This window comes from Chrysemys picta, chromosome 1, assembly GCF_011386835.1.
Source record: "Chrysemys picta bellii isolate R12L10 chromosome 1, ASM1138683v2, whole genome shotgun sequence".
Classification (NCBI taxonomy): domain Eukaryota; kingdom Metazoa; phylum Chordata; order Testudines; family Emydidae; genus Chrysemys; species Chrysemys picta.
The window spans coordinates 341,319,410-341,345,646 of NC_088791.1; the positions used below are offsets into that span (position 1 = coordinate 341,319,410).

At 45.7% G+C, this 26,237-nt stretch overlaps 1 protein-coding gene across 2 annotated transcripts in view; it reads right to left on the bottom strand.

Moving 5' to 3' along the window:
- The window catches only part of GDPD5 (glycerophosphodiester phosphodiesterase domain containing 5), a 325,483-nt gene that overhangs the window by 65,851 nt on the left and 233,395 nt on the right, over nucleotides 1-26,237 (bottom strand). The window contains exons 6-9 of one of the 2 annotated variants that reach the window (XM_065581769.1): nucleotides 15,570-15,663; nucleotides 14,778-14,837; nucleotides 5,776-5,874; nucleotides 3,451-3,544 (exon numbers count right to left, since the gene is read on the bottom strand). In XM_065581769.1, coding sequence (XP_065437841.1) covers nucleotides 3,451-3,544; nucleotides 5,776-5,874; nucleotides 14,778-14,837; nucleotides 15,570-15,663 — 347 coding nt within the window. The remainder of the gene's footprint in view (nucleotides 1-3,450; nucleotides 3,545-5,775; nucleotides 5,875-14,777; nucleotides 14,838-15,569; nucleotides 15,664-26,237) is intronic. The other variant, XM_042850476.2, reaches the window with a different exon arrangement.

Sequence of the window (26,237 nt, forward strand, 5' to 3'; positions counted from 1 at the left end):
GAGACTTTGTGTTCGCATTCCTTACTTTCCCCTAGCAGTTTCCATTGATGAAGTGTTCTTCACTTCCTGTCTTATACTGCAGCGTGATGTAGGTTTGTACCACTGAACAGCTGCTGCATTGTACCCCTGAGGTGGCTGCATTTCAGTGATGGGTAAAGCGATCCCTGTATATGCAAGGCATTTTGTGATACTGTGGTGTAATAGGGGAAGTTATTCTATGAACCACGCCTTAGGCTGTTAAAAAGTTTTAATAAGAGGAAATAGCAGAGCTAATAAGTGGCAATTTTTCCTGGCTTAGCTAAGAGCACAATACAGAGAAGAGAACTTCAAGGAACACGAACTATCTACTACCTCCCATCTTGACTGGCAGAATAATTACACACTATTTTATTTTATTATTTCTTTTCTTTGTTGAACACGTACAGCTTTTCCATTTGTAAATTAAACTACACCACATTTTCCTTTGGAGAAGTCTCTCTTAATAGGAATTCTTTACATGTTTAATATTCTTCCTCTTGCTCAGCCGCTGCCTCCACATACTCAACACCTACTTCTTGGCAATCTTTTGCAAGTGCCAAACCCCCCCAAGACTTGCATTTCACACTACCCTTCAATTACTAATTGAAAGAATTTTTACAGCACTGGCATAGTAATTTTATAGGCTCTACAGCTGAACCCTTCAGAAAATATATTTGATATTTGCTGAAGGCAAAGAGAGGCGGCTAGTGCCAAGTGAACTGAGGGAATGGTGAAGGCAGCAGAAAGGTCCAAGGCCCATGAGATCAGATAGATTACACATGAAGCTAGATTAGAGGAGAGGCAGTTTAGTCTAGTGGACAGGGCCCTGGACTAGGAGTCAGGAGACCTGGGTTAAGAACAGCCATACTGGGTCATATCAATGGTCCATGTAGCCTGTCTCGGAGAGTGGCCAATGCCAGATGCTTCAGAGGGAATGAACAGAACAGCAATTATCAAGTGATCCATCCCGTCATCCACTCCCAGCATCTGGAGGTTTGGGGACACCTGGAGCCTGGGGTTGTGGCCAGGGCCGGCTCCAGGGTTTTTGCCGCCCCAAGCAGCCGAAAAAAACCCCCCGCGATCGCGATCTGCGGCACTTCCGCTGCCACTTCATTCTTCAGCGGCAAGTCCTTCCCGCTGAGAGGGACCGAGGGACCCGCCGCCGAAGAACCGGATGTGCCGCCCCAAACACCAGCTTGCTATGCTGGTGCCGGCCCTGGTTGTGGCCCTAACCATCTTGGCTAACAGCCACTGATGGACCTATCCTCCATGAACTGACCTAATTCTTTTCTGAACCCACTTATACTCTTGGCCTTCACAACATCCCCTGGCAAGGAGTTCCACATTTCATTGGGTGAGGAAGTACTTCCTTATGTTTGTTTTAAACCTGCTGCCTATTTATTTCATCAGCCAACCCTTAGTTCTTGTGTTATGTGAAGGGATAACACTTCCTTATTCACTTTGTCCACACCACTTGTGATTTTATAGACCTCCATCATATCCTCCCTTAGTCGTCTAAGATGAACAGTCCCAATCTTTTCATCTTTCCTCATACAGAAGCTGTTCCATGCCCCCAAATCATTTTCGTTGCCATTCTCTGCACATTTTCCAATTCTAATACATCTTTCTTGAGATGGGGTGACTAGAACTGCACGCAGTATTCCAGGTGTTGGCGCACTATGGATTGATAAAGTCACATTATGATTTTTCCTGTTTCATTATCTATCCCTTTCCTGATGGTTCCTAACATTCCGTTTGCTTTTTTGACTGCCGCTGCACATTGAGTGGATGTTTTCAGAGAACTACCCACAATGACTTAGAATCATAGAGTATTAGGGTTGGAAGGGCCCTCAGGAGGTCATCTAGTCCAACCCCCTGCTCAAAGCAGGACCAATCCTCAGACAGATTTTTACCCCAGTTCCCTAAATGGCCCCCTCAAGGATTGAACTCACAACCCTGGGTTTAGCAGGCCAATGCGCAAACCACTGAGCTATCCCTTCTAGATCTCTTAAGTTGTAACTGCTAATTTAGATCCCATCATTTTATATGCATAGTTGGGATTATTTTTCCAATATGCATTACTTTGTACTTATCAACATTGAATGTCATCTGCCATTTTCTTGCCCAGTCACCCAGTTTAGTGAGATGTCTTTGTAATTCTTCATGATCAGCTTTGGACTTAACTATCTCAAGTAATTTTGTATCATCTGTAAACTTTGACACCTCACTGTTCACCCCTTTTTTCAGATCCTTTATAAATATGTTGACCAGCACTGGCCCAAGTACAGATCCTTGGGAGACCCTGCTTTTCATTGCGAAAATGGATCATTTATTCCTATCCTTTGTTTGCGATCTCTTAACCAGTTACAGGTTCGATTCCCATCTCTACCACTCACCTTTCTGCTCTTTCTACCCTGTGTCTCCTTAGATTATGTTCTTTGAAGCCTGCACAGTGTCTCACTATGCATTTGTGCAGTATATAGAGCAGTGGTTCTCAACTTATTAACCACTGTGGGTCACATATGCAGCTCTCTGTGTGTTACATGGGCCTTATCCACAAAATATATAGACTACCTGTATGGCCCTGAGAATGTCACATAGGATGTAGCAGCGTGCTGATTGGGCCACAAGTGGCCTGTGGGTTGAGAACCACTGACAAAGTAATGGGGCCAGATCTCAGCTGGGGCCTGTAGACACTACTGTAATACACCTCTACCTCGATATAACACGACCCGATATAACATGAATTCGGATAGAACGCGGTAAAGCAGTGCTCCGTGGGGGCGGGGCTGCGCACTCCGGCTGATCAAAGCAAGTTCGATATAACGCGGTTTCACCTATAAGATTTTTTGGCTCCCGAGGACAGCGTTATATCGGGGTAGAGGTGTACAAGCAATAAGCACATGAAGGCTTTTAAAAACAAGGATGGTATTTATGAACTGAAATGAATGGGGAGCCAGTGAGCTGTTTGGGTTGAGGGTTTTGTGGTGATACTGTATATGTAAGAACACCACGCTCCAGCAGAGTGATTTGTAATTAACTTCTTTCTTGCTGCTGGCAAAGTCTTAAAAAAAAAAAAAAAAGGCTTTAGAAAATGCTTTTTCACATCCTTCCATTATAGCGTGCATCTACCGGCAGAGAAACAGTGAGTGGCTTACTACTGCCTGACTGGGCCAGCCCACTCCTACTTCCAGCCAAGTTTGTCCAGTAACCATAACCTCCCCCAGTTCTTCTGAATGGTAGAGGGTCTGCAGATCTGAGAAAGTAGCTTCAAGGACACAAATCCTAGATCAATCGGCTGTTCTTGACCATAGGAACATGTCAGCCGACAGCCAATCTTGTTCTTTAAAAACACATCACTCGGAACGTATCTCAGCACACACGCAGACAGCGGTATGTGGGCAAACAAGGTGAAGTCAGGTTGGTACTCACTGGCTTTTTCTGTTCTTGCAAATTGCCCAGCTATCAACCAAGACAGGGCCGTGACTGCAGCCAGGGCTCCTATGTGCAGAAAGGGAGCTGTGGCCTAGGGGAACACAAACAAACAAAGGACTGAATGAAAGGTATTTTATAGGCAGTGTCACTTAACTTTTCAAACAGTTATTACACACACGCACACACACACACACACACACAGAGTAATCTCGCAAGACAAGCTCTCTCGGCTGAACAGTGAAGTCTCCACACGGTATCTGCCTACCCCATTCTGAGACAGATCCCATGTGCTCTTTAGCTGCTGCAACAAAGTGGCTCTACGTTCATGGAGGACAGGTCCAACAATCACTATTAGCCAAGATGGTCAGGGACGCAACCCCATGCTCCAGGGGTCCCTACACCTCCATCAGCTTTTGTCTGTACCTAGTTTCAGACATCACCACCCTTCACCTGCCAGTGTGGTTTGGACATCAAAAAATGCAAAGCGGTGCAGTTCTGGCACTCTGAACACAAATGAAAGGCCAATGCGAGGTTCCCCTGCTGCTGCTATCGATAGGAAACAGAGCCCTACTTAAAACAGCAGATTAAACACACAAGTGTGCAGGAGGAAATATACATTTTGCAGCCTCGTCTTCATACTCCCATCACCTTTCCCCCTCTGCCTTACCATTGCTGCTATCTAATATTAAAACTAATTATAAATACAAAACTCTGGCTATTTGGATTGTCCAGCAAACAACTTTACACATAGCGTAGCCAGATGGCCATTCACCATCTATAGAATCATAGAATTGTAGGACTGTAAGGGACCTCGAGAGGTCATCTAGTCCTGTCCCATGCACTCATGGCAGGACTAAGTACTATCTAGCATATGCTTTGACACTTCACTCTTCATTGTGTGTGACTGGCTACCTTAGTCACATTGTACTGCTTCCACTCCCTAACTGCATGACTAAATCTTCAGAAACCAGGGGAAGTCACTTCTGGCACAAATAGGGAATAGCCTTATTCATGTATGCATCCCTTTCTTTGCACATGCATCTGGGTATTCCTACAAAGAATAGTTGAGCAGTTTGGGTTGGGGTTAACACATTTTTGGGGAAGTGAACAAAGAGGTGAAAAAGTGGCTGGTCAAAAAGCAATTCAGGATTCACTAAAATATTTGGCAATAATTTCCCCCCCTCCCCATTATTTTCCTGCCTTACAGCATGAAAATTCCACTTGCTCTGAAGAAATCAAGGGTCTTCTTTTAATTGATTTTTAAACAGGAGCACAGTGTTACCAAAGAAAGTCAATGGAATTCCCCTTTAAGGCCAGGAGGAATGTTAAAGCTCCAGGTCTATATTCCTAGGATTCAAAATTTGGGAGCTAGCTACACAAACTGAAATAACGTAACTATTTAATTGAGTTTGCTGGAGTCTCAATGAATCATAGACTCAGAAGATTAGGGTTGGAAGGGACCTCAGGAGGTCATCTAGTCCAACCCCCTGCTCAAAGCAGGACCAATTCCAACTAAATCATCCCAGTCAGGGCTTCGTCAAGCCAGGCCTTAAAAACCTCTAAGGATGGAGATTCCAACTCCACCTAGATACCTTCCTAGGTAACCCATTCCGGTGCTTCACCAGCATCCTAGTGAAATAGTTTTTCCTAATATCCAATCTAGACCGCCCGCACTGCAACTTGAGACCATTGCTTCTTGTTCTATCATCTGCCACCACTGAGAACAGCCGAGCTCCATCCTCTTTGGACCCTCCCTTCAGGTAGTTGAAGGCTGCTATCAAATACCCCTCACACTTCTCTTCTGCAAATTAAATAAGCCCAGTTTCCTCAGCCTCTCCTCATAAGTCACGTACCCCAGTCCTCTAATCATTTTCATTGCCTTCTGCTGGACTCTCTCCAGTTTGTCCACGTCCTTTCTGTAGCGTGGGGGGGAGGGAGGGGAAAGGGGTCAAAACTGGATGCAATACTCCAGACGTGGCCTCACCAGTGCCGAATAGAGGGGAATAATCACTTCCCTCGATCTGCTGGCAATGCTCCTGCTAATGCAGCCCAATATGCCATTGACTTCAGAGGGCTTTGTGCGACACCCAAGATCAATATTTCATATATCCAGCTCTATAACTCTGCTTCAGACTGATTTTTAAGAATTAATAACGCCAAAGATAGAGACTATGAGTAAAATCCTGGCCCTTCCGAAGTCAATGGGAATTGTGTCATTGACCTGACTGGAGCAAGGATTTCACTCTATATATTGAAAACTACAGAACAAGCACCGTTCTTTGCAACAAGGCTTTACATCATCAAACGCACCATGCAACTTACCTGCATTGAAATAACGATCATCTCCCATTCATCGTCCCAAAGCTGTGCTATAGAAGACATAGTTACTACAGTAACTACCAAGGTCGCCATCAGGCCGATCTGAAACAAAAGAAGAAAGTATTTACAAATCAAATCCCTAATATGAACACTGTTGCAGTGTAGTCCACTTGGCCTACTACCTTTCATCTGAGGTTCTCTAAGTGCTTTACAAAGGGGAAGTAAGTCTGGCAACACCCGTTGTGAGATGGATTTGGTATTACCCTCATTTTACACATGGGCAAACTGTGGCACAAAAAGGTTAAGTGACTTGCCAAAGGGCAATCAATGGCAAAGTCTAAACAGGCCCCAATGGTCCAATTCTGCTGTCAATCAGCTATACCCCATGATACCCCACTGATTTCAGTAGTGGACACCATGATCTCTGAATCCTACCCCTTGCTCTTATAGGCCACGCTGCCTTTCTATATCCTAAACTCACACTTGCCCGCTGTTCTCCAAACAGGAATGGTGTCTTCAATCTCAGAGCAAATGCCATTTCCAGTATATGATTTTCCTTTTTAAACCTTGACACTCTATTCACCCCTCTCTTTAGCAATAGAGCGTCAGCGTCAGGACACAGAGCCCACTTGAAATACAAGTGATACCCTATTGACTATGGGTTGTAACAATCCAACAGGGAGGGAAGTTACAGTTACCTAGCAACTAAGTTTGTACTGAAATAGAAAATATTAGTTTGAACAATATTGCGAAAAAAGCCCTCTCGACCATTTTGAAGCTCCTGAATTTTGCATTTCAACGAGTTTCCACTAAATGATGTTTTCTGCATCAAAAGGTGCAAGCTCACATATTTTGGTAAGACGATTGATCTTTGCTGAAATGATGTTTTGGTACTAGAGATGATCTGAACTCAACAAACTCTGGTTAGAGACCCTATGAAGAGACAGATTCAATTTGCAAGACCCATTTTAAGGGATTCAGTGGGCAATGCATGTTTTCAGGCACTGGAAGGGAAGGTTGATGGCAGAAGAATACAAGGCAGAAATAAGATCTTGGATGGAGAACATGGTATCCTGCGTGGATCAAAAGGACTATTCATCCACAAAGATTAGCAGAGGACTGTAGAGAAAGGGCTACCAGGGTTGCAAGCCTCCAGTCATGGAGATGTCACAAAAAGATATTTCAGAAATGGAAAGATTCTATTTTCATTCAAAACCACAAGCTTACTTTTGAACCAAAACACATTACATTTTGCAGTGTGACTGTTTTAAGATAGGAGAAGGGACGATCTGGACAAACATGAATGCTTCCTGTAAGGGGAAGTATATACAAAAAGAAAAACAGCTTTATGTATAGAATCAGAGAGGTAGCCATGTTAGTCTGGATCTGTAAAAAGTGACAGAGGGTCCTGTGACACCTTATAGACTAACAGATGTATTGGAGCATAAGCTTTTGTGGGTGAATATGAAGTGGGTATTCACCCACGAAAGCTTATACTCCAATACGTCTGTTAGTCTATAAGGTGTCACAGGACCCTCTGTCACTTTTTATGTATAGAGAGTATTATCAGCCTCGAATCTTCCCATTCACTCACACTTGCATTATAACCATATTTCGTAATCAGCATTACACACTGCACCACTTTCTTCTACAGAACCATATCACAATTCAGTCCCAACCCACAGGGTAGCGAGGCAGGCCTGATTATAGAGAAGTCAATGTAATCTTTTTTCACCCAGGACAAAAATTAACTTGGCAGCAAGCACACTGATCACTGGTTAAACCCAGCCTTAAATCATCCACTATTTTATGAATTCAGACAGATTACCAGACTCAAACATTCCATGAAATTGACCATTGCCTTTTTCTTTTCCCTTCTTGGAGCAGGCTTCAAAATATGAATCATCTGAGAAGAATTTGATGAAACAAGAACATTTCACTCGCATCAGTAGGTGAGACTAGATTCTCAGCAGTAAGCATGGAACGCCCTAGCCGGGGCATTTGCTCCCACATCAGTGATATCGGGGACTCTATAAAAAAGGGTGAAGGGTTGTCATCTACACTGCATTTTCAAAGATCTTCCCATTTTTATTAGAGCAGTTCTCCAAATTTAGCTTGCAGTAAGTGAAAGGATTCCAAAACAGCAGTTTGGCCTTGTGTCATGCTGACACACCACCACGGTGTACAAGGACACGCCAAGAAACAGCCACCTCTCAAAGCTGGGCACAGTTCAACATGGCTTTCCCTGGGAGAGACTCACCATCTGAAATGACAACACCCTTGCTCACCTGCATTGAGGTGTGCTGAGAGAGCGACATAGAGGAACCTAGCAAGTTTTAGCTGGTGGTGTTATTTGATTTTTTACGAAGCCCTAACACCAAAAAGATAGGATCCAATGCATTGCTCCCCCCTTTATTTCAGTGCATCTTTTGCAGGCACTTGGAAGTATTCAGAATGAATGAGTCTATGCACAGCGCCAAAAAATTATATAAATATAAATATAAATATAAATAAATATATATATATATATATAAATATAAATATATCACTGGATTCACTGAAGGCAAAAGGTTAAAATAGCCTCATGATGGCACAGAAAGAACTTCAGCTTTAGCTTGCCACATCTGTCTTATCCATCATTTCTATCACAAAGAACATTGTAGCAAATGCGTCAGAACATTGTTCTCTTCTGTCTGGTATCTCAGTCTGCACTGTACGTCTGGCTAGATTCAGAGGATGCTGCTGTTCTGTGCCTTGATCTCATGTACTGTCTGGATCTGGATTCTTTACAGAAAATTTCAGAGGGAAAAAAAGAAAAGAACAGAAAGAAAGACCAAAAAGTCTTTGAGAGAGAAAGACAGTATAGGTTAGACAAAACATACAGTACAAAACTCCTACAATTATCTGGATTTGCTTGAACTCCAGACACATTGTCCATTGCCATGAAAAGAGTTAAGTTTTTTCATTGTTGGGTTTGTTTTGTTTAAAAAAAACCCTTCAAAAAACCTGTTCTCGTTATTTCAGAGAAATACTTCTCACCTGGGAAAGAAATTCTCCCGGGCCTGGAATAGTTCCCATGTCCTCATCTGCCATGCACCCTCCCTACTTTCTAATCCACCCCTTCGAGCAGTTCCTCCTCATGCACAACCCCTGTACCCTCCTTCTCCTGTATGCACTGTTGTTGTAGCCATGAGGGTCCCAGGATATTACAGAGACGAGGTGGGTGAGGTAATATTTTTTTATTGGACCAGCTTCTGTTGGTGAGAGAGACCAGCTTTCGAGCTCACGCAGAGCGGACCTGAAGAAGCTTGTCTCTCTCACCAACAAAAGCTGGACCAATAAAAGATATTACCTCACCCACCTTGTCTCTCCTTCTCTTGAATAATCACCATATGGCTTGTTTTTAGTCTGCAAGGGGCAGATTCTCAGCTGAGGTAATTTGTCAGACACCAATGAATTTACACCAGTCTCTAGGTCCTTGGTGACAGGAATGGGTGCATGTGCACACATGAGCATAATGCTCAATAAACATTCACAGCAATAAACATTCACAGTGCAATGACATGGTTTCCTCTCGTTCCTACCTTAATAGTCAGGGTGAAGTTTCTCTCAGCAGCTGCCCATAAGAAAAGATGTGACGTTTACACTAAGGGGGTCAGGGATGGATTAAGGCTAAACTTGGTCTGAACTGCACTGGAGGGGAAGGTCTGATAGGTAAGAACTGTAGGGACCCACTTCTAAACTTTGGGAGGCCTTCTTCAGTCGGGAGGGACGGGAACGCTTGGATTGGCTGGCCTAGTCAAAAATCTCTCCGTTCACCACCAAATGAGGTGGCCTCACGCATTATTTCCAGTGATTTCCTGATCATATGGGATTTACTGAACCTATGCAGGTCACAGAAGTGAAACATGAAGATCAGTTGTTTTTGCAACATGAACAGTAAGAAAGGGGGGAAATTCCACAGCTGCATTGATGGCTATTCGGATTGGGTTAGCCTTCACGGGTTTCTGGAGCAGGTGGAATTTTACAAACACAGACGTGACTAGCGACCTTCCTGTTGAGCTCTCTGCTCTAGCAGATCCTCTAGGAGGAAACTCTCAGCAGCATATAGGAGGCTGCTTGTATTCTGTCTGCATGTCCCTCAACAGTGTTCATGATTCATTCCTTTTAGCACCTGTATCTGCTGGTTACTGTTGCAACCCATTCAGGGGCTCTGGCCAGGACATAACAGCAGGGACAGAGGGGTGTGCATTTGATCCAGGCAGCCTGTGAACAGAAGTATCCCTCACCCCACCCCGAGGCCCTTACCCTGTCGACAGAACAGTGAAGGCACGTCGATCGCCACTCTGCTTACCTGCAACTCATCTGCTTGGGCAAAAGAGCTTTGGGTGACACAGCAAAGGTGTCCTGCCCATGTACATCAGCCAAGTGGACGGCAATTAACAGAATGCTTGAGAGTTCTAATTGGATCCACTACCAACTTGGGGACAAATTCAGGGGTGATGTGTACAGGTAGGGCCAGACTCCCTTGAACCTTCCTCCCTCTCAGACCCCAGATATGCAAAGGAAACCAAGCTGGAGTAATACAGAGGAGTGGGAAGAAGGTGCATGTGAAGGTGGAGTCTTTGGTCTAAAGGAATCTAGTTGACACTGTCTTACATATGGCCTCTGAACTTGGCCCATGATCCTTAACTCTTTATAGGATCATGGAAGAGACCCTCATTTGAACACCTTGCCCTGCAAATACAGGCCACTCCATCCTGACAGTGCATGGATATTTCCCTGACATGGCATTTGATTTCAGCCATCCTAAGTTACCAAAAAAGAACCAAGACACAAATTTGAATTTTGGCCATCAGCAGCCCCACCCCTTTGCTCAGCCTCCCACCTCGCAGCATCTGGAAAGCTCAAGGAGAAGACACGGACAAGTCTGGTTTGGAATTTGTGAGGGACAGGGATGGCGGGGGCAGCAATCACCAACTGATCTCTCTAACATATTTCTCTTTTGGTGTTACTCACCCAAACCCACCAGCCACCTGGAATGTGTCTGAAAAATACCAGACTCCTCGCCACGAAACATATGTTGTGCTCAGAATCAACAACTTGTTTTTCAGCAGCAGACATTCTCCACCCCGCTTCCTTACCTCCCCACCCACCACCTCCCAATAGCAACACATTCTGGAAAGAGGAAAGAGACAGGAAAGTGGCAGAATTCAAATCCCCTGCACGTATGCTGGTTAAGGGTCCAATCCTGCAAACTCCCCTCAGGCACAGAACTCCCACTGACTTCAACAGGAGTTGCGTATTGAGAGCATGTGGAATCTGTCCCATAATCAATTATGATGTGTTTGTGTATTGCATGTGTGTGTATATATTACACTTAGTAGTGTTCCATCTAGCGCTCATTCTCCTGCAGACTTGTGTTTCCATACACTGCCGAGTCAGAGCTCTGTGGATTTTGGTGTATGGACACCTTTTTCTGTTCCAATTTACAGAAATTGAAGGTCCCCAAATTTCACCTGAACCTGAAGAGTCAAATCAATACACAGCCAAAGTTGCCAAATTTTGCTCGGTTTTGGGCCAATCCACGAATTCTTTCACCAGCTTCCTCTCGCTTTCAAGTTCACACCACGTACCTCCACCCCTGCCTACAGTACGCCCCTCCCCCTTCCTGGTCTTTATGGGTATATCTACACTGCAATTAAAAACCCGTGGCTGGCCTGTGCCAGCTGACTCAGGCTAAGGGGATGTTTAATTGTGGCATAGACTTTCCAGCTCGAGCCCAGGCCGTAGGACCCTGCGAGGCAGGAAGGCCCCCAAGCTCAGACTGCAGCCTGAACCCAAATGTCTACACTACAATTAAACAGCCCCTCAGCCCAAGCTCTGCGAGCCCGAGCCAGTTGGCACAGGCCAGCTGCGGGTTTTCAATCGCACTGTAGACACATCCTCGGATGTTCCCAAGCACCCCGCCTGGTATCCTTCTCTCACTATCTGCTTAAGAACTTCTTTCCACACTACCATTAATGATTGGAATACTCCCCTCTTTGTGCCTCCAGGGACCTGCTTCAGACCTCATCACATCCCTCTTCAAACCACAAATCTTTCATGAAACCTTTCAACACCCTCCTTGTTTTGTGCCCGAACCATCCCCCAGTACGTTGGGCACAGCACAGAATGGTATTGCGTGTGCCTGGATTACAGGGCAAGCTGTTTGGAACAAGGTGTGCGTCTTTTCTCCAGGTCTGCACCATGCCAAGCATAAAGCTGGTGCGCTCTATGAAGAAATAACCTGCAAATGGAAGCCTGTATCCTGTGTGTTTTTGCAAATCAAACAAGGGACACAGAAGCGCTTTGCAGCAAATTGGTTACTAAAAATTAAAATCCGCTTCACAATGGGAGCTATTCAGTAGCCCAGTGGCTAGCTTGCCTTTATCATAGTCACTGCTTTGCATTTATTCTGCTTTGCATCATATTCAGCAGTAATGCAGGAAACGTACAGACCTGTATCCTGTAAGACATTAGCTTCAGCAAGTTAGCATAAGTCTTGAGGCCTATAATCTTTGAACAGATAAACTTTGCACCGATCCATGGCCCAACAGAAAACCCCAAGTATTTGGGAGCTGAAAATAGAGTTTAAGGGGAAGTTCTGACCACAGGTACATGAGTCAACCACAAAAGTGTCCTGGCAATGAACTGACATACATAACAGGTACACAACACATATCTAAGGCTAGCCTGCTTGCTTACATATCTTTCCTTATAAGTTTCTTATTTTCTTATGGGTTCGATTATTTGTTTTATGTAGGCTTATAGGTCTATAGTAGAGTATATTTTGGCTGTAACTCAAGGGACCCACAGGCCACATCCTGTATGTTGAGCTAAGTCAAAATTAGCACACATATGTTTGGGACCTTTCACCTAGATAGCTGGTGATGAGCTAAAGCATAAAGGTCCATATATGGCTGCAACCTTAACATAGAAGATACGTTGAAGTGGGTTGGCACAGAGGGCTTCCTAAGTTCATACCCTTTTAAACGTAACAGGTACACCACAACTTGGAAAGAACCAAAATAACCAGTTAGGAAAGAAATAACAAATGTGATACCTAACCACAAAAGGGCCATGGTAACAAATTGACGTATACGATAATAAGTTGAGATCATTGATATACTAATCTATAGAAAAAAGACACTCCCACATTAGTAAGGTGAGGAAATACAAATAAGGAAAGGGGGTGAAATCTCCTACTGAATATGCATCCAACATAACAGTGTCAACATCACATATTATAAAAGTGGCATCTCAGCCTGGGGGCGGTAGGAGAGAAAGATGTAGCCCTTGGGAGGTGCCAGAGTGATGGCCACTGGTGATGATGGGGAAGAGGATGGTGATGAGGAAGACAATGACTAACATTTCAGGTTGTTCTACAAGGGATGGTGTGAGTAGATGGGTGTGCAGAGCTACATACTGTAGTATCTCTACTTACCTTCCTGAGTTGGGGTCTTTGTGACGGTGCTAAATGTATGAATAAACTAAACTTGTAAATATAAAAGGGTTCCTATAGTGCGAGTGTTGCACCTGTGCACATCGGGGTTCCCAACTATATAATAATTTAAATAATACGGGGCCTGATCTTGGGACAAGAACCTGTCATCCCTCAAAGTGATAACTGGGGATTTTTAAGTAATCAATATAGTTAATACACAATCTAAAGATCGGGCAACAGTTCCCACTAGCAAAATTAGTCCCCTGAAAGCAAAAGGTAGATCAACGGCTCAGAAATCAGGTCCCAGCCCCGCCCCCCATGGAAGCTTTGTCTTAGTGAAGACATCTAGTGGTTAGAGCAGGGAGCTAGCTGGCAGGATTCCTTGTGCAGTGCTTTGAAAACAGGAAGTGCTGAGTAGCCATACTGCCAGCTGCTTCACTGACTTACTGTAGGACTATGGGTAAGTCACTTATTCTCTGTGCAGTTCCTCCATTTATTTGCCAAAGGGGGGTTATATTTGTGACCCTCACATAACATGATGGCCCCCTTGTCTCCTTCAGGCAATGCTCTGGGATAGATACTGCCAGGGAAAGTGGAGACAAGGGTCTGTGGGAGTCCAGAAGGGTAGTACGGAGGCATGGGGGCTTGTGTGGACATCCATGGGCCGTGCAGATCTCAGAGCTCCCGGCTGTCAGGGCTGAACCTCTTGTTTATTCCGCAGGTGGAGGAAACTCCAGCCCTCCCTAACGGAATAATCAAGTGGGAACTCTGCAAAGCAAACTTCAGGAACGGTCTTGCCTCCTGCAGACTTTTTTGACTAAGAAGCTAGACCTAAATATTAGTGTGCTTCAGAAGTAAAAGGGAGTAACCGTCTGGTGCGTACTTCTGCCATTTGCCATCCTAACTTATGTTTTCTTGCAGTGCTCAGATAATACCTGCTGCAGAAGAGACTTCAACCTGCCACCATTAAACCTCTTTGAACTCAGCTCTCCAACCAGAAATTCAAAAATCCTGAAGGTTCAGCATAAATTTCACATGACTCTGCATTTGCCATCAGCCACAGGAGCCCAGGTAAAAAGCTAACAGTTCTAGAGCACCTTTTAGCAGCAAGGATGTCAAAGCATCTAGCAAAATACACAGGAATCTCTCCGCCCCACTGAAAAACTGCCACCAGTGGGTGAAATGGGGCGACTGTTTCCCAGAGCACATACAGTTTGTGGCAGGAAATGAAGACACTGCCTGGGTAATTTGCGGCAGGCAAAATCTAAATTATCCAGACTGGGGCAATGGGATCTTTAATAGATAAGAGAGGGCAAGGTTTTGGTTCTACTTCCTATGTAACAGGCTGGGATACATCTCCCCTCCTCCTCCCAAGATTTAGAGCCACGTGTTCGAGCCAGCCGAGTAGTTCTGACACCCCTGCATGAGCAATACATTTTGGGGCCTCTGAACATTCCTTCAGTCTCCTTTGGTTTACGCAGATCTGTGATGGTTTCCTAACCGAGAAAGGGCAATTTACCTTGTGGAGCCAGTGTAGGTTCATTTGCTGTCCCACAGCTATGTGACATAGTGCTAAAATCTGAAAAGACAATCAAAAGAGAAGCCAGTCAGAGATGAGAACGGACGAGCTATACATGTTCATTCCGCATGTGGAGAAAATGCACCTTCAATAAGAGATTGCTTAACGGCACAGAAGAAAAGCAGTTATAGGATGGGGGTGGCAGGAAGATTTAAGACAGTGGCAACTGTACAGAAGAGTCCTCTCCATAGAAATAATCTAATAGATGGACTTTTATCCCCCTTAAGAGGGAAACTACTATTGTGTTACTGCCCAGGGCCATGGAGCTGGCACAAGGAACTACCTACACTGCGTCAGGCAAGAATTTGCTGCCCGCTCAAGCATCAGCTTCAAGATACAGGCCATGGCAGCCCAGGCTGCAGTGAAGCACATTTTGCACATGACCGAGGGACCAAAGCCTGGTGCTGTAAGAGCAGACAGGACTGAAACCATCATGAATAGGAGACACCCGAGAAATCTATTTCTCAGGAGGCCAGTTGCAGCGCGAATACATGTGCTGCAATTTCGGCAAGTGACACAGCCAGCAGCACTGAGGGTGGGACCTCACAGCTGTCATCCCAAGCTGAAATTTTTGCATTTACTCTGGGCTGTTTAAGGGTGAGAGCACGTTGCAAAACACACCACACAGAACTAAGCCACTCCCGACAGTAAGATTCCATAAACCCCTTTGCACAGACATTCACGCTCCGGTTTTCTACACAAGCTTTCATAGAGGGATTTTATCTTACATACCAATAACGCTGTGATATACAGAAAGCCAGCAGCAGCTGTTACAAGTATTGGAATGGACCAGTCACTCCAATATCCCATTCGGTTATATAAATACCTGGAAGATAAGTATGAAAACAAAGATTAGGGAGTGATCCAATAGCACAGCAACTCTGCTCGATTAAACAAGGATTAGAGAGAGGGCCTGTCCCTTCCCGCCAAGCAGACCAGAGATGGGAGATGAAACAAACAAGTCATTTGACACCCCCCAAAACACCAACATTTGTGTATCAATCCCTCTTGGGAAACCAGGAGTTAAATGCTGATACTGTGCTATGGGGGAAAATACACTGGGGTTTGGGAATTCCATATAAACAACCAAAAGAGAGAGAGTGTGACACAAATATTCCAGCTGGAACAACAGCTTCAAACCAGTACCTGGCATTCACAGACCAGCCATTTCACCAATCCAACAATATATAGGTAATATCAGAAGCAAAAGACAGGGAGGAAAAGAAGAGTTAAGCTATCCACAATGGTGCTCTATTCAAGTCCTGAGTTCCTAGCAGAGGGGAAGGTGGTGGTGATAGAAATTGCATCTGATCTACATTTCAGAGACAGACCACAGAAACTGGAACGCGTCAACCAGTTGTTCCAAAAACCAGCCTTTTAGGGTATGTCTACACAGCAATTAAACAGCCGTGGCTGGCCTGGCTCCTCTGACTTGGGCTAGCGGTGCTTGGGCTGTGAAATTGGGATAGACCCTGCAAGGGGGGGGACCCAGCCTGATCCCGAACATCTACACAGCCATTTTACAGCCCCTCAGCCCAAGTCAACTGACCCAGGCCAGCTGCAGGTGTTGAATTGCTGTGTAGACACAGAGTGCGTGACAATGTAAGGCAAGCATGTCTATCAGGTTAGGTGCATGTTTGCTTAGAGAGAACGTCAAGGGAGTTGGGGAGCTCGTATGGTCTGGTGATTAGAGAAGGGATTAACGCAGGATTTGTGGGTTCTAGTCTTGGCTTGGCTACTGCTTTGCTGTGTGACCTTGGGCAAGTGATAATTTCTGTGCATCTTAGTCCTTAACTAAAGTCTTTCCACTAGAATTGATAATAGGGTTGTGGATAAGAAGCGATCAGACCGGATTGCATGTGGGAGATTTAGTGTTGCGTAAGGTGCCTGACAGAGCCCAGGAGGCTGAATGCTCTATTTATGGGCAGAACCACTTCTGGCACAGGACGTGGATATGCAGGCTCCCCCCACACCACGGGTGTGCCATAACCCTGACCTGGAGGGCCCATCTGGAGAGAAGAAAAAGGAACTCAGTCCGTATGACCCCCTCAGTTCTTTGCCCAATCTCTGCTGAGCTTGAGAACAAGAGGTTTAATCGAGAAGGTGATTTTCGGAGGTGTGGAAAACTGGCCACTAGAAGCTGGAACGAGGCCACCAACTCATTGCAAGTAGGTCAAACAGCCTGCATAGGGTGCACTACAGAGCGGAGCATTGAACAAGCAAAAAAACCATGTCCCTTCAAATAAGAAAAATACCTAAAAACCCTCTTTGAAACAAGGCAATACTCATCATAGTGTATCTGTAGCCTTTGCCCCCACATCTCCCACCTTCTCCCTCTGGTTCAGTCTTCAATGTGCCTGTCTATTCAGAGCAGGAGAGATGAGGCGTCAAACTCTTTATGTGCGAAGAACTGAATTCCACTTTTAAACGTTGTGTATTAGCTGCGGCACAAACCACAATCTCCCACTGACGTCAATGGGAGACTTGCACAAAGATCAAGGACACGTTACAGCTTGTGTGTAGCAAAGAGTTATTTGTTCTGCACTTTATTGTTGCGTTCACCATTTTACAGTGGGCAGATACACTCATCTGTAGGACCTCCACAATATCCTAAGACGCCCACATCCCCACTGTGTCCAAGCGCCTGCCAGAAGGGCATTAAGAGACATGACTGACACCTGTGACATGTCATTCATAGTCTCTCCAGGGAAGACTTGTACGTGCAATGGAGTGTTTTATTTTGGTGTGTGTGTGTGTGTGTGGGGGGGTTGTCATTTTTTTCTAATTTCATTTCTTTTTTTAGCTGTACACGTTGCTGTATGTGTCCATTGGCAAAGGCAGGTCAGAGGTGGTCCTGCACCAGGAGTGGAAGGTGGTGGTTTATGATGGTCCTTAGTCCCTGTGGAGTTTGTTCCACAGTCCGGGACTGGTCCCTATGAAAGCTCTGCCCCCTGCACAGGTAGAAAGTTCAGTTGAGCCAGAGTAGCAGAGTTGTGGACCATACTTTTCATCCCGGAGCTATAGGCTCTTGTAGATATGCTGGATCCAGGCCACTGCATGCCTTGAAGATGAGGACTGAGACCTTGAAAATGACTCACTAGTCTATGAGAAGCCAGTATAGCAAGCAAAGGACAAGTTGGAGGTGCTTGCAGCCGCCTGTGTTGCAGAGGAGACGCGTTGCGGGGTTCTGTTCTAGCTGGAGTTTCCCCAAGCACTGATGGTTTCATACCCAGGATTACTGCACTGCTGTAATCCAAACAAGCAGTGACGGAGATGTGAGTAATTAAGCGAGGTCACTATCTCCCAGGATGGGGCGAAGCCTCCTGGCCAAACACAGAAGGTAGAAAGCGTTCCTCGCGGGTGCTGCTAGGATAGTGAGTAATCACTGCAAACTGCACTGGCCAATTGTGGGTGTGTACCTTCCTCCACAGGGGCTGCACCATGGCTACAATCTCTTCCAAGTGCTTTCCTCTACCCACCAGCATCACCCCCATTTTGCTTGGGTTCTGCTTCAGCCAGCTGTTCTTCATCCAGGAGCTGAACTTGTCCAAGCACTGGGCCATCACAATCACCCTTTCTGCCCTTTGTTTTTCTTTCTGCCCCATCTCATCTCTGTTTCGCTCCCTATCCCTGCCTGCCCACCTTGCCTTTCCTCCCTGCAGCAACTCTCAGTTCCTCCCCACCCCATACCCAGGGGGCTATTTCCCCATCCTAACCCACCCCACCTGCTAAAATGATCATCCACTAAACTGACATTCAATGAAAAAATTCACTCAGTCTCTTCACTTCCACCTTTCTTGTGCACCCTTTCCCCGTGTTCCCATATCCCTTTTCACTATCTCCTGCTTAGCTTTTGATTCCCTTCTCTCCAGTGCAGGGAGATTGGTTCAGTCTTCTTCCGTGCCTGCTTCCCACCCATCTCCGTTGGCAGGGTAGAGATGCTGACAGTGAAAGAGTTAATGATAATAGCTTGAACCAAGTAGACCATGATCAGTGCTGTAAGAGATACCACCCCCTTCTCACGGGACTTCAAATGTCAAATTTGCATTTAAATGGAGAGACTTCCCAATAAAACTCTCCCAGACCTAAGCGGTAATTAAAGAGCCTAGCGTATTGCCAGTTTTCATGTAAGGATCAGTGAACCCAACGAAACACAAGATGAACTTGGACTCCAGCTCTCTGTCTTGCCAAAAAGACAGTATCCCATGTTGATGAAAGTTAGACAGTCTCGGGGTTTCAGCTGAAGCCACATGTTCCCCGCAGTGGAGACTCCATACAGATGTATGTGTTTGATTTCCAGTGCTAGCTTTTGGAAACGCTTTAGATCACAAAGCGCTGCCAGCAAGATGACTTGAGCATGCGAGTGCTTTCCCCCAAGTGGCTCTTTGCCATCCCCATATCTGACTTGCCTGTCAAAAGCATCAGTTCTAGAGAATCAACCAGAGCACCTGCCCTCTACAGTAACCAACAGAGAGGAAAGGAGCGAAAGGAAACAAGGGCAGTGACACGTACATGGTTAGAAAACAGACATGGACTCTTCAGGGATTTGCACAGCAAATACTAAAGAAACCCCTGGAGTTTCTGGGAATGTTGCCCCAAAACAGCACTACACTCTTGTCATGTGCAAGGGCTTCTTAAGATGACTTGGAAACTTAGTTATATGCATCTGTAGCATTAGAATTACTGAGACTTTAACAAGAACAGTCTTCAAACAGTGCTCAGCCTGCAGACAAAAGGACTGGGGGGGAGGGGAAATACCCCCAAATACATTTGACTCCCACAAACTCATATCAAACCATCTTCTGTAAATCCACAAAAGACAGGACATTGGCAGTTGGATCCTCCTTCCTCCTCACACCTTGTGTCCAAGTGTAATGCAGGATCTTGGAGTACTGGCTCCACTGGAGTAAACGGGAATTTTCCCCAATGACTTCGGTGGAAGCGGGAGCAGATCCCTTTTGTAGCATAGGCCCTGTAGCACTTAGGTGCCCTGGTGCAAATGAAGCCTGACCCAGAAAGCCCCTCTCTCAGCTTTTGTAAACCTAATTCTGATCCTTAATATAATTTTAAATCGTGCCCTGTGCTTAGTTCCCCTCTGTGCTGAGGTTCCATGGTTTTGGAAGCAAAGCAGAAAGAGACATTCGTCGGGCTCTGCAGTGGGTTATTTTCTAGACTTAAAACACAATTGCAGTTGAATCCTCATGTGGCAGGGAGGAGAGGTTGAGTGCTAGACAGGTGAGGCAATGCCGACTCATAAGCTTGCTGAGGCATGGCCACCTGAACTTTTGAGTCCTAGAGCCCCGCTTGGTTGATTTTGCCTCCGTAGTCCACTCAAAAAAAATCAAAACACGCTGCCTTCATGGCACTCCTAGCTCTGCTGATCCAAGGCATGAATCCTATTGAAAGGTTCACATCCAAGTTTCTAATACAACAGTGTGGAGCACTACCAACCACATAATGGGCCGTGGGGTCTGGAATAGGGAACCGGGAGTCAGGATACCTAGATCCTATGGCTCTTCCAACCAGGGCCGGCGCAATCCATTAGGCGACCTAGGCGGTCGCCTAGGGTGCTACAATTTGGGGGGCGGCCACAGAGGCGGCAGGACCTTCCGCCGCCTAGGGCGGCAGAAAAGTTGGCGGTGCTCCTGCTTCCAACCTATTGTGTGGGGATCTGGTCTGCAGAATCCCCAAAGTTTCAAGCCTCTCCCCATGTCATTCGGTGAATACATCGTACAGTGAAGCTCATGAGAGCTCATGAGACAATGCAGACTGATGTGCCAGCAGCGCACAGTTCACACAGCATTTGCAAAGGCAAAAGGCCCCGATCACCCACCTTTCACAGTCCGGGGCCAAGACTAGCAGCAAGGAGAAGAGCAGCTGGCGAAAGCTGAACCCAGGCAAGACCGAGGTGATGCTGACATACAGCGGGAAGCAGCTGGAAGAACTCGACTTCTCCATAACCGCCTCTGCTACTGAAGATTTCTGGCCTCTAACGGTTAGACTGGACCCCAGTCTGAGGGCCCTTTTGGCCAGACAGCCACAGCGGCAAGAGATGTTCGTCACAATTCAGGGTGACCATACCTCCCCCTCTGTAGTACAGCAAGCACACCCACACTCAGGCTTCTGGCTCCCCTGGGCATCACCTCTCCTGGGCAGAGACCCACAGCTTTTCCCCTTCCAACCAGGGTATTTCCAGGCTGAACAGTTCCCTGCCTACACTGTGATTCCTCAGCAAGGCAGACCATCTTAAAAGGCCAGGCCTGCACTTTGCTTTCTCCTCAGAGACTAACAACAAAGTAATGGCCAGGAGTTAGAAGTTACCACACTGTTTTTTCTAAGCAAACATTTATTTGTAAGCTATAAAGCACTACAGAGAAAACATTCAAAACAATAAAAGAACCTGCACATGTGCTGATAAGCTCATCAGAGATCACCCCAACTCCAACATGGGCTCTGGCAGATGAGCTGTCCTTCAAACCACACACAAGAGTTTTCCTGTGGTTTCAAGTTCACAACAGCCTTTGCTCAGAACAAAAACACTCATGGAAAGTGTTTACAGCCTAGGTGGCCTTGATCAGGAGTTTCCAGGAGCAGGTAACCAGGAGACAATGGGGTTCTCTCTCCAGGCCTCCCAAGGGCCTCCAAAGAAATCCACTTCACATGTATTGTCCCAGCCAGTTATTTCAAGTTCCTAACACTTCCCACAAATTACATTAATCATGTCTCCCTCCTAAAGAAGTTCCATGCAGGGTCGCCCAGAGGATTCAGGGGGCCTGGGGCAAAGCAAATTCCCTTCCATAAAAAAAAGTTGCAATACTATAGAATACTATATTCTCACCTGGGGCAAATTGCCCCACCCTCTGGGCGGCCCTGGTTCCATGCAATCCCACCATCATACATAAAACTTTGGATTTTTAATTCTATGAACTCAACTAATTAAACTTAATTCAACAAGATTTAACTTCATTCAGTAAGGTTTGTCCAGAATGTTGTCATGTCTGTCACAACGCCCACTTCCATCTGCAAGTGGCCCTATCCTATCCGGCATAGATCTGGTGATCCACACATTCAGGAACACCAGGCTTCATCACTACAGCCCATTATATCTAAGAATAAAGCTACATCCCCTGATGCAGATTTGATGGATACAAAACATGACAGCCTGTCGGCATAGCAGCACAGACCTCCATGAATACATCACTTGGTGCTCCTCTTTGAATACAGGAGCCCAGCTCAAGGTTTCTATCCTGATTCCAAGATCCAGAAAATAAGGGAATTTGAGACACACAAACTGAAGTGGGGGGGAAGGGTTCACAGATACCCATGAGCGCCCGAACTGCTGTGTGTCAACGGCTCAGATCGATACGGTTCCGTGCATTTATTGCTTTTGCCATCTACATCCCTTAAACTCCCCCTGGATTTTAATGAAAGTCTTCACTTGATGTTTAATATTAAAGTTTAAAACCTGTATTGCTGTGTTATAAAAAACAGATCCATGTTCCCCAGATTCTAGATGAAATCAGGAATTAAGAATTTATTATATAGCTTTAGAAGAGAGCAGGATCTAGCCTGCTAGCTCCAAAGCCTCACGTATCCTTCCTTTTTCCAGCCGTGGTTTGACTATGCAGATATAACCTCTATGCACTGGTGACTTGAAATAAAATCAACTGAATATATGCACCATAGGGAATCACCACAGGCAATACATTTAAAACATTTACTTATTTTTGGAGACATGAAGCATAAAAGCTGGGAAGGACATCACATATTCAGGGCTGCCAGCCTTTTAGATAAAGGATGAAAGCCTGCAGCGATATATGTCAAGCTGTGGTTTTGGTTTGTCTCTATATACTACATTTCAATCCCAAAGCGTAGCTCTTGTCAAGTTCAGGGCCCCATCCTGTGACCATCTGCCTACGTGAACCACATTGTCCACATGAATAGCCAGTTTAACTCAATGGGATTGCTCACCCGGGGAAATCTGTGCAAGGCTGGGCCCTTAATACGATATACACACTATACACAGGGATTACCACACTGATCTGTGACGCATCGCTGCCTCTCAGGTGAGCGGTGGCAGCTGATGAGCAGCACCTGGCAATGCATTTGCAAAAGTCTGGGTCAGGAAATGAAGACAACTTGATTCATTTGAAATTGCAGGTGCAGCTTTAGACAGACCGAATGCAACAGGGTGGATGTGTGTATAACGATTTGTTTACGATTATAGTTACTCTATTAGTATTTTCTTTTCACACTTTAATTGGGACAGGTTGAAGAGGGCCAATGGCACTGCCTGCGTGAGAGATGGCAGGCACTGCAAATGGCCTGCTGGCCACATCACAGCACCATTTTTTTTTTTTTAAATCTTCATAACCTTCATGAGGTTAAGGGCCCCAAGCAGGGATCAGGGGCTCATTGTACTCTATGAAGATAGCTTAAAAATATATATGGAGATATCCTATCTCATAGAACTGGAAGGGACCCTGAAAGGTCATTGAGTCCAGCCCCCTGCCTTCACTAGCAGGATCAAGTACTGATTTTGCCCCAGATCCTTAAGTGGCCCCCTCAAGGATTGAACTCACAACCCTGGGTTTAGCAGGCCAATGCTCAAACCACTGAGCTATCCCTCCCACACCTTAAAGAATTTACACTCTAGACTGCAACAGGATGACTGGTGAATGAAAAACAGAGAATGGGGTAACAGGCCACCACTTGTCTCACTATTCCAGCTCTTGTTGGCTTGTCGGCACCGCAGCAGAGGTGAGGTTTAAAGAGGATCCTCGTTCATACTGCCTGCATGTCAGTTACCGGTGCAAGCATCTCTGCCTGAACCACACAGGCGCTCCTGCTTTTCCTACATGCCACTTGGCTGGGCACTGTTTTGATCACCAGTGCATTTTATTACATTGCAAACCGCTATGGTGCAAAAGCCAGGATGTGCCTGTGTGTAGCCAGTGGAAAGTAACGTTTCCTCCATCCCCAGGATTAGCTTCACAGTAATTAAAGCCTCACGCTGAGTTATCCTCCTCTTTCCAATTATTTTCATAGAATTTGGGGCTATTTTTAAACCAGTGCTGTTCCTGTACACCACCGATGTCAGGACTTGAATGCATCCCAAAGCAGGTGGCTAATTGGGGTCTGATCATACCGAGCAACCGGCCCATTTTTAACATCAAACTGTGATGCTTGAGTGGCTTAATGCATATACAGAGTCCTGCTATTTCCAGTCCAGTTAGCATCTTCCACAGCTACTCTCATTATACGTGGGAGATTTCTTCCCAACGCCATCCACTCATCCAGGGCTCCCGACCCTCTCACTAGGACCATGGGTTCCATTAACATTAAATTTTAATAAGCAACACCTTCCTCCCATACGATGGGGCATATGGTGACCAAAGCAGCCTTTCCAGGAGCTTTCATAACAGGGCGCCCACATTTTGCGTCACCAAGGGCTGCACTTCCTACCTCAGTTCATTAATTCTCCTACTTGTGAAGCATAGAATGCACATTTTGGATCACCTGTTTCCAGAGAGCCCACAGTCTCCTACCAATGTTGCGACCTGCTCTATATTAAGACTGAGGTGGGCGAGGTAGGACGGCACGGCAGCTCTCCAGCATGTGCAAAGCTGTCCGTGAGGTCTTCTCCATCCAACCCTTGTTGGATCAAACACGCAAACATGGCGGGCTGGGATTCCAGCATATGGAACAGATGGCCAAGCCACCTGAGACAGCACTGAGTCACTTGGGAAGACACTGGAAGCAATGGAGAGCATTGGAGTGGGTCCAATGCCTGTTACGAGGTGAGACTACCATATGCCTTCAATACGTCATTGCAGTTTCCTGTCAAAAGCATTCAATTGGCGCACTTGCAAAAGAGGGGGGCACACAATCAGAAAAACTGCTTGTCCCATGCTCAACAGAATTGCTTGTTGTGCTCCTCAGTAATACAAACCGTTAGTAGATTAACTCCAGGATAAGTGCACAGCTGCAAGGAGAGGGAAACCACAGACTATGTTTTAGGAGTGCATTACCAGCTGTATGACACACAGGCCCCATTAGCGCAGAGGTTGTACTGTGGGACACAGCAGTCTATTACTGGTGTCTTCAGGTGCTACCAAAAGGATTGAAGCTCTATTGGGCTGGGCGCTGCAAACACACACAGAGACAATCCTTCCCACAACCCAGATACAGAGACAGATGAAGGGCAGGGAGCAGGTACATCTATCATATCAGCACATGGATATGGGATAAATTGGCAGTTTTCTCAGTTGCAAGTTTTGCTGTTATGTTTTTTTTTTTAAACTAACCTTACTACTAATCTACCCTATGAAATATTATCTCTGTTTTACTGATGAAAATACAGACACAGAGAGAAAGTAACTTGCTCCTGATGACAGGAGGGAGCAGCGTCAGTGCTGGGAGTAAGACTCGGGAGTTCCTGGCTCCCAGACCCGTTCAGACTTCTAGACCGTGCCATGCCCACATTTTTCAAACATGGTCTGTGATTTTGGGGTGCTCCAGTTTTGGTGAGACGAGCGGAGCACCCATAACTAAGTCAACAGAACTGTGGGCGCTCGGCATCACAAGTTGGGTACCAAACTCCAAGCATCCAAAGCCATCAGCCACTTTTGAACATTTCAGCCTAAGCACCATGTTCACTTATCTCTCAGCAGGCCTAGCATGAGCCATCTCCCACCCTCTGTGATCTAGATCCAAATGAGGCCTTCTTTCCCAGTCCTCCTCTAGGGCTTTTGCTTCATTAAAAAAATAATTCCTTTTTATAATGGAATAAGCTAGGAGATTGAACGACATGATGCACTAGCTGGCACCATTACAAACTACAGAGTGCCATAACTCATACCTTGCTGGCTGGCGTCCAGTACGCTTCAGCTGCCAGAAGCCTGCAGGCAGTGCAAAGCAGCTGGACACATTCACCCATACAGAGTTGGAGCCACCTGCAGCAGTGTGACTCCAGAGGGGTCAGGATCCTTCATTGGGATCTACACACTAATGCTAGAAGGGAAAATAACGTGCTAGGGAAGTAGTGTTGCCTAGTGGTTTGAGCCAGGACTTAAGGGATCTATTCCAAACTCTGCCAATGAGACAATGGGGGAGTTTAGGCAAGTCACTTAAGCACTACGCTTCAATTTATCCAGCCGCTTTATAGATGTAATATTGCTTTCCTCATTAGGGTACTTCAAAGGAAACTCAGCAACTGACCCTTGCAGAGCTTTGTTTGGATTTCTCCTGGTTTCTTCCAGAGACCTGGCAAAACTTTCCAGCAGCCCAGGTTTGCTCATCACCTTGGCAACCTGCTCCACTTTGGTTTCAAATTCCAACGTGAATCTGAAACCAAGTGAGTTGTGTGCAGTTAGGGCTTTGTTGCAAACATTTTACCTG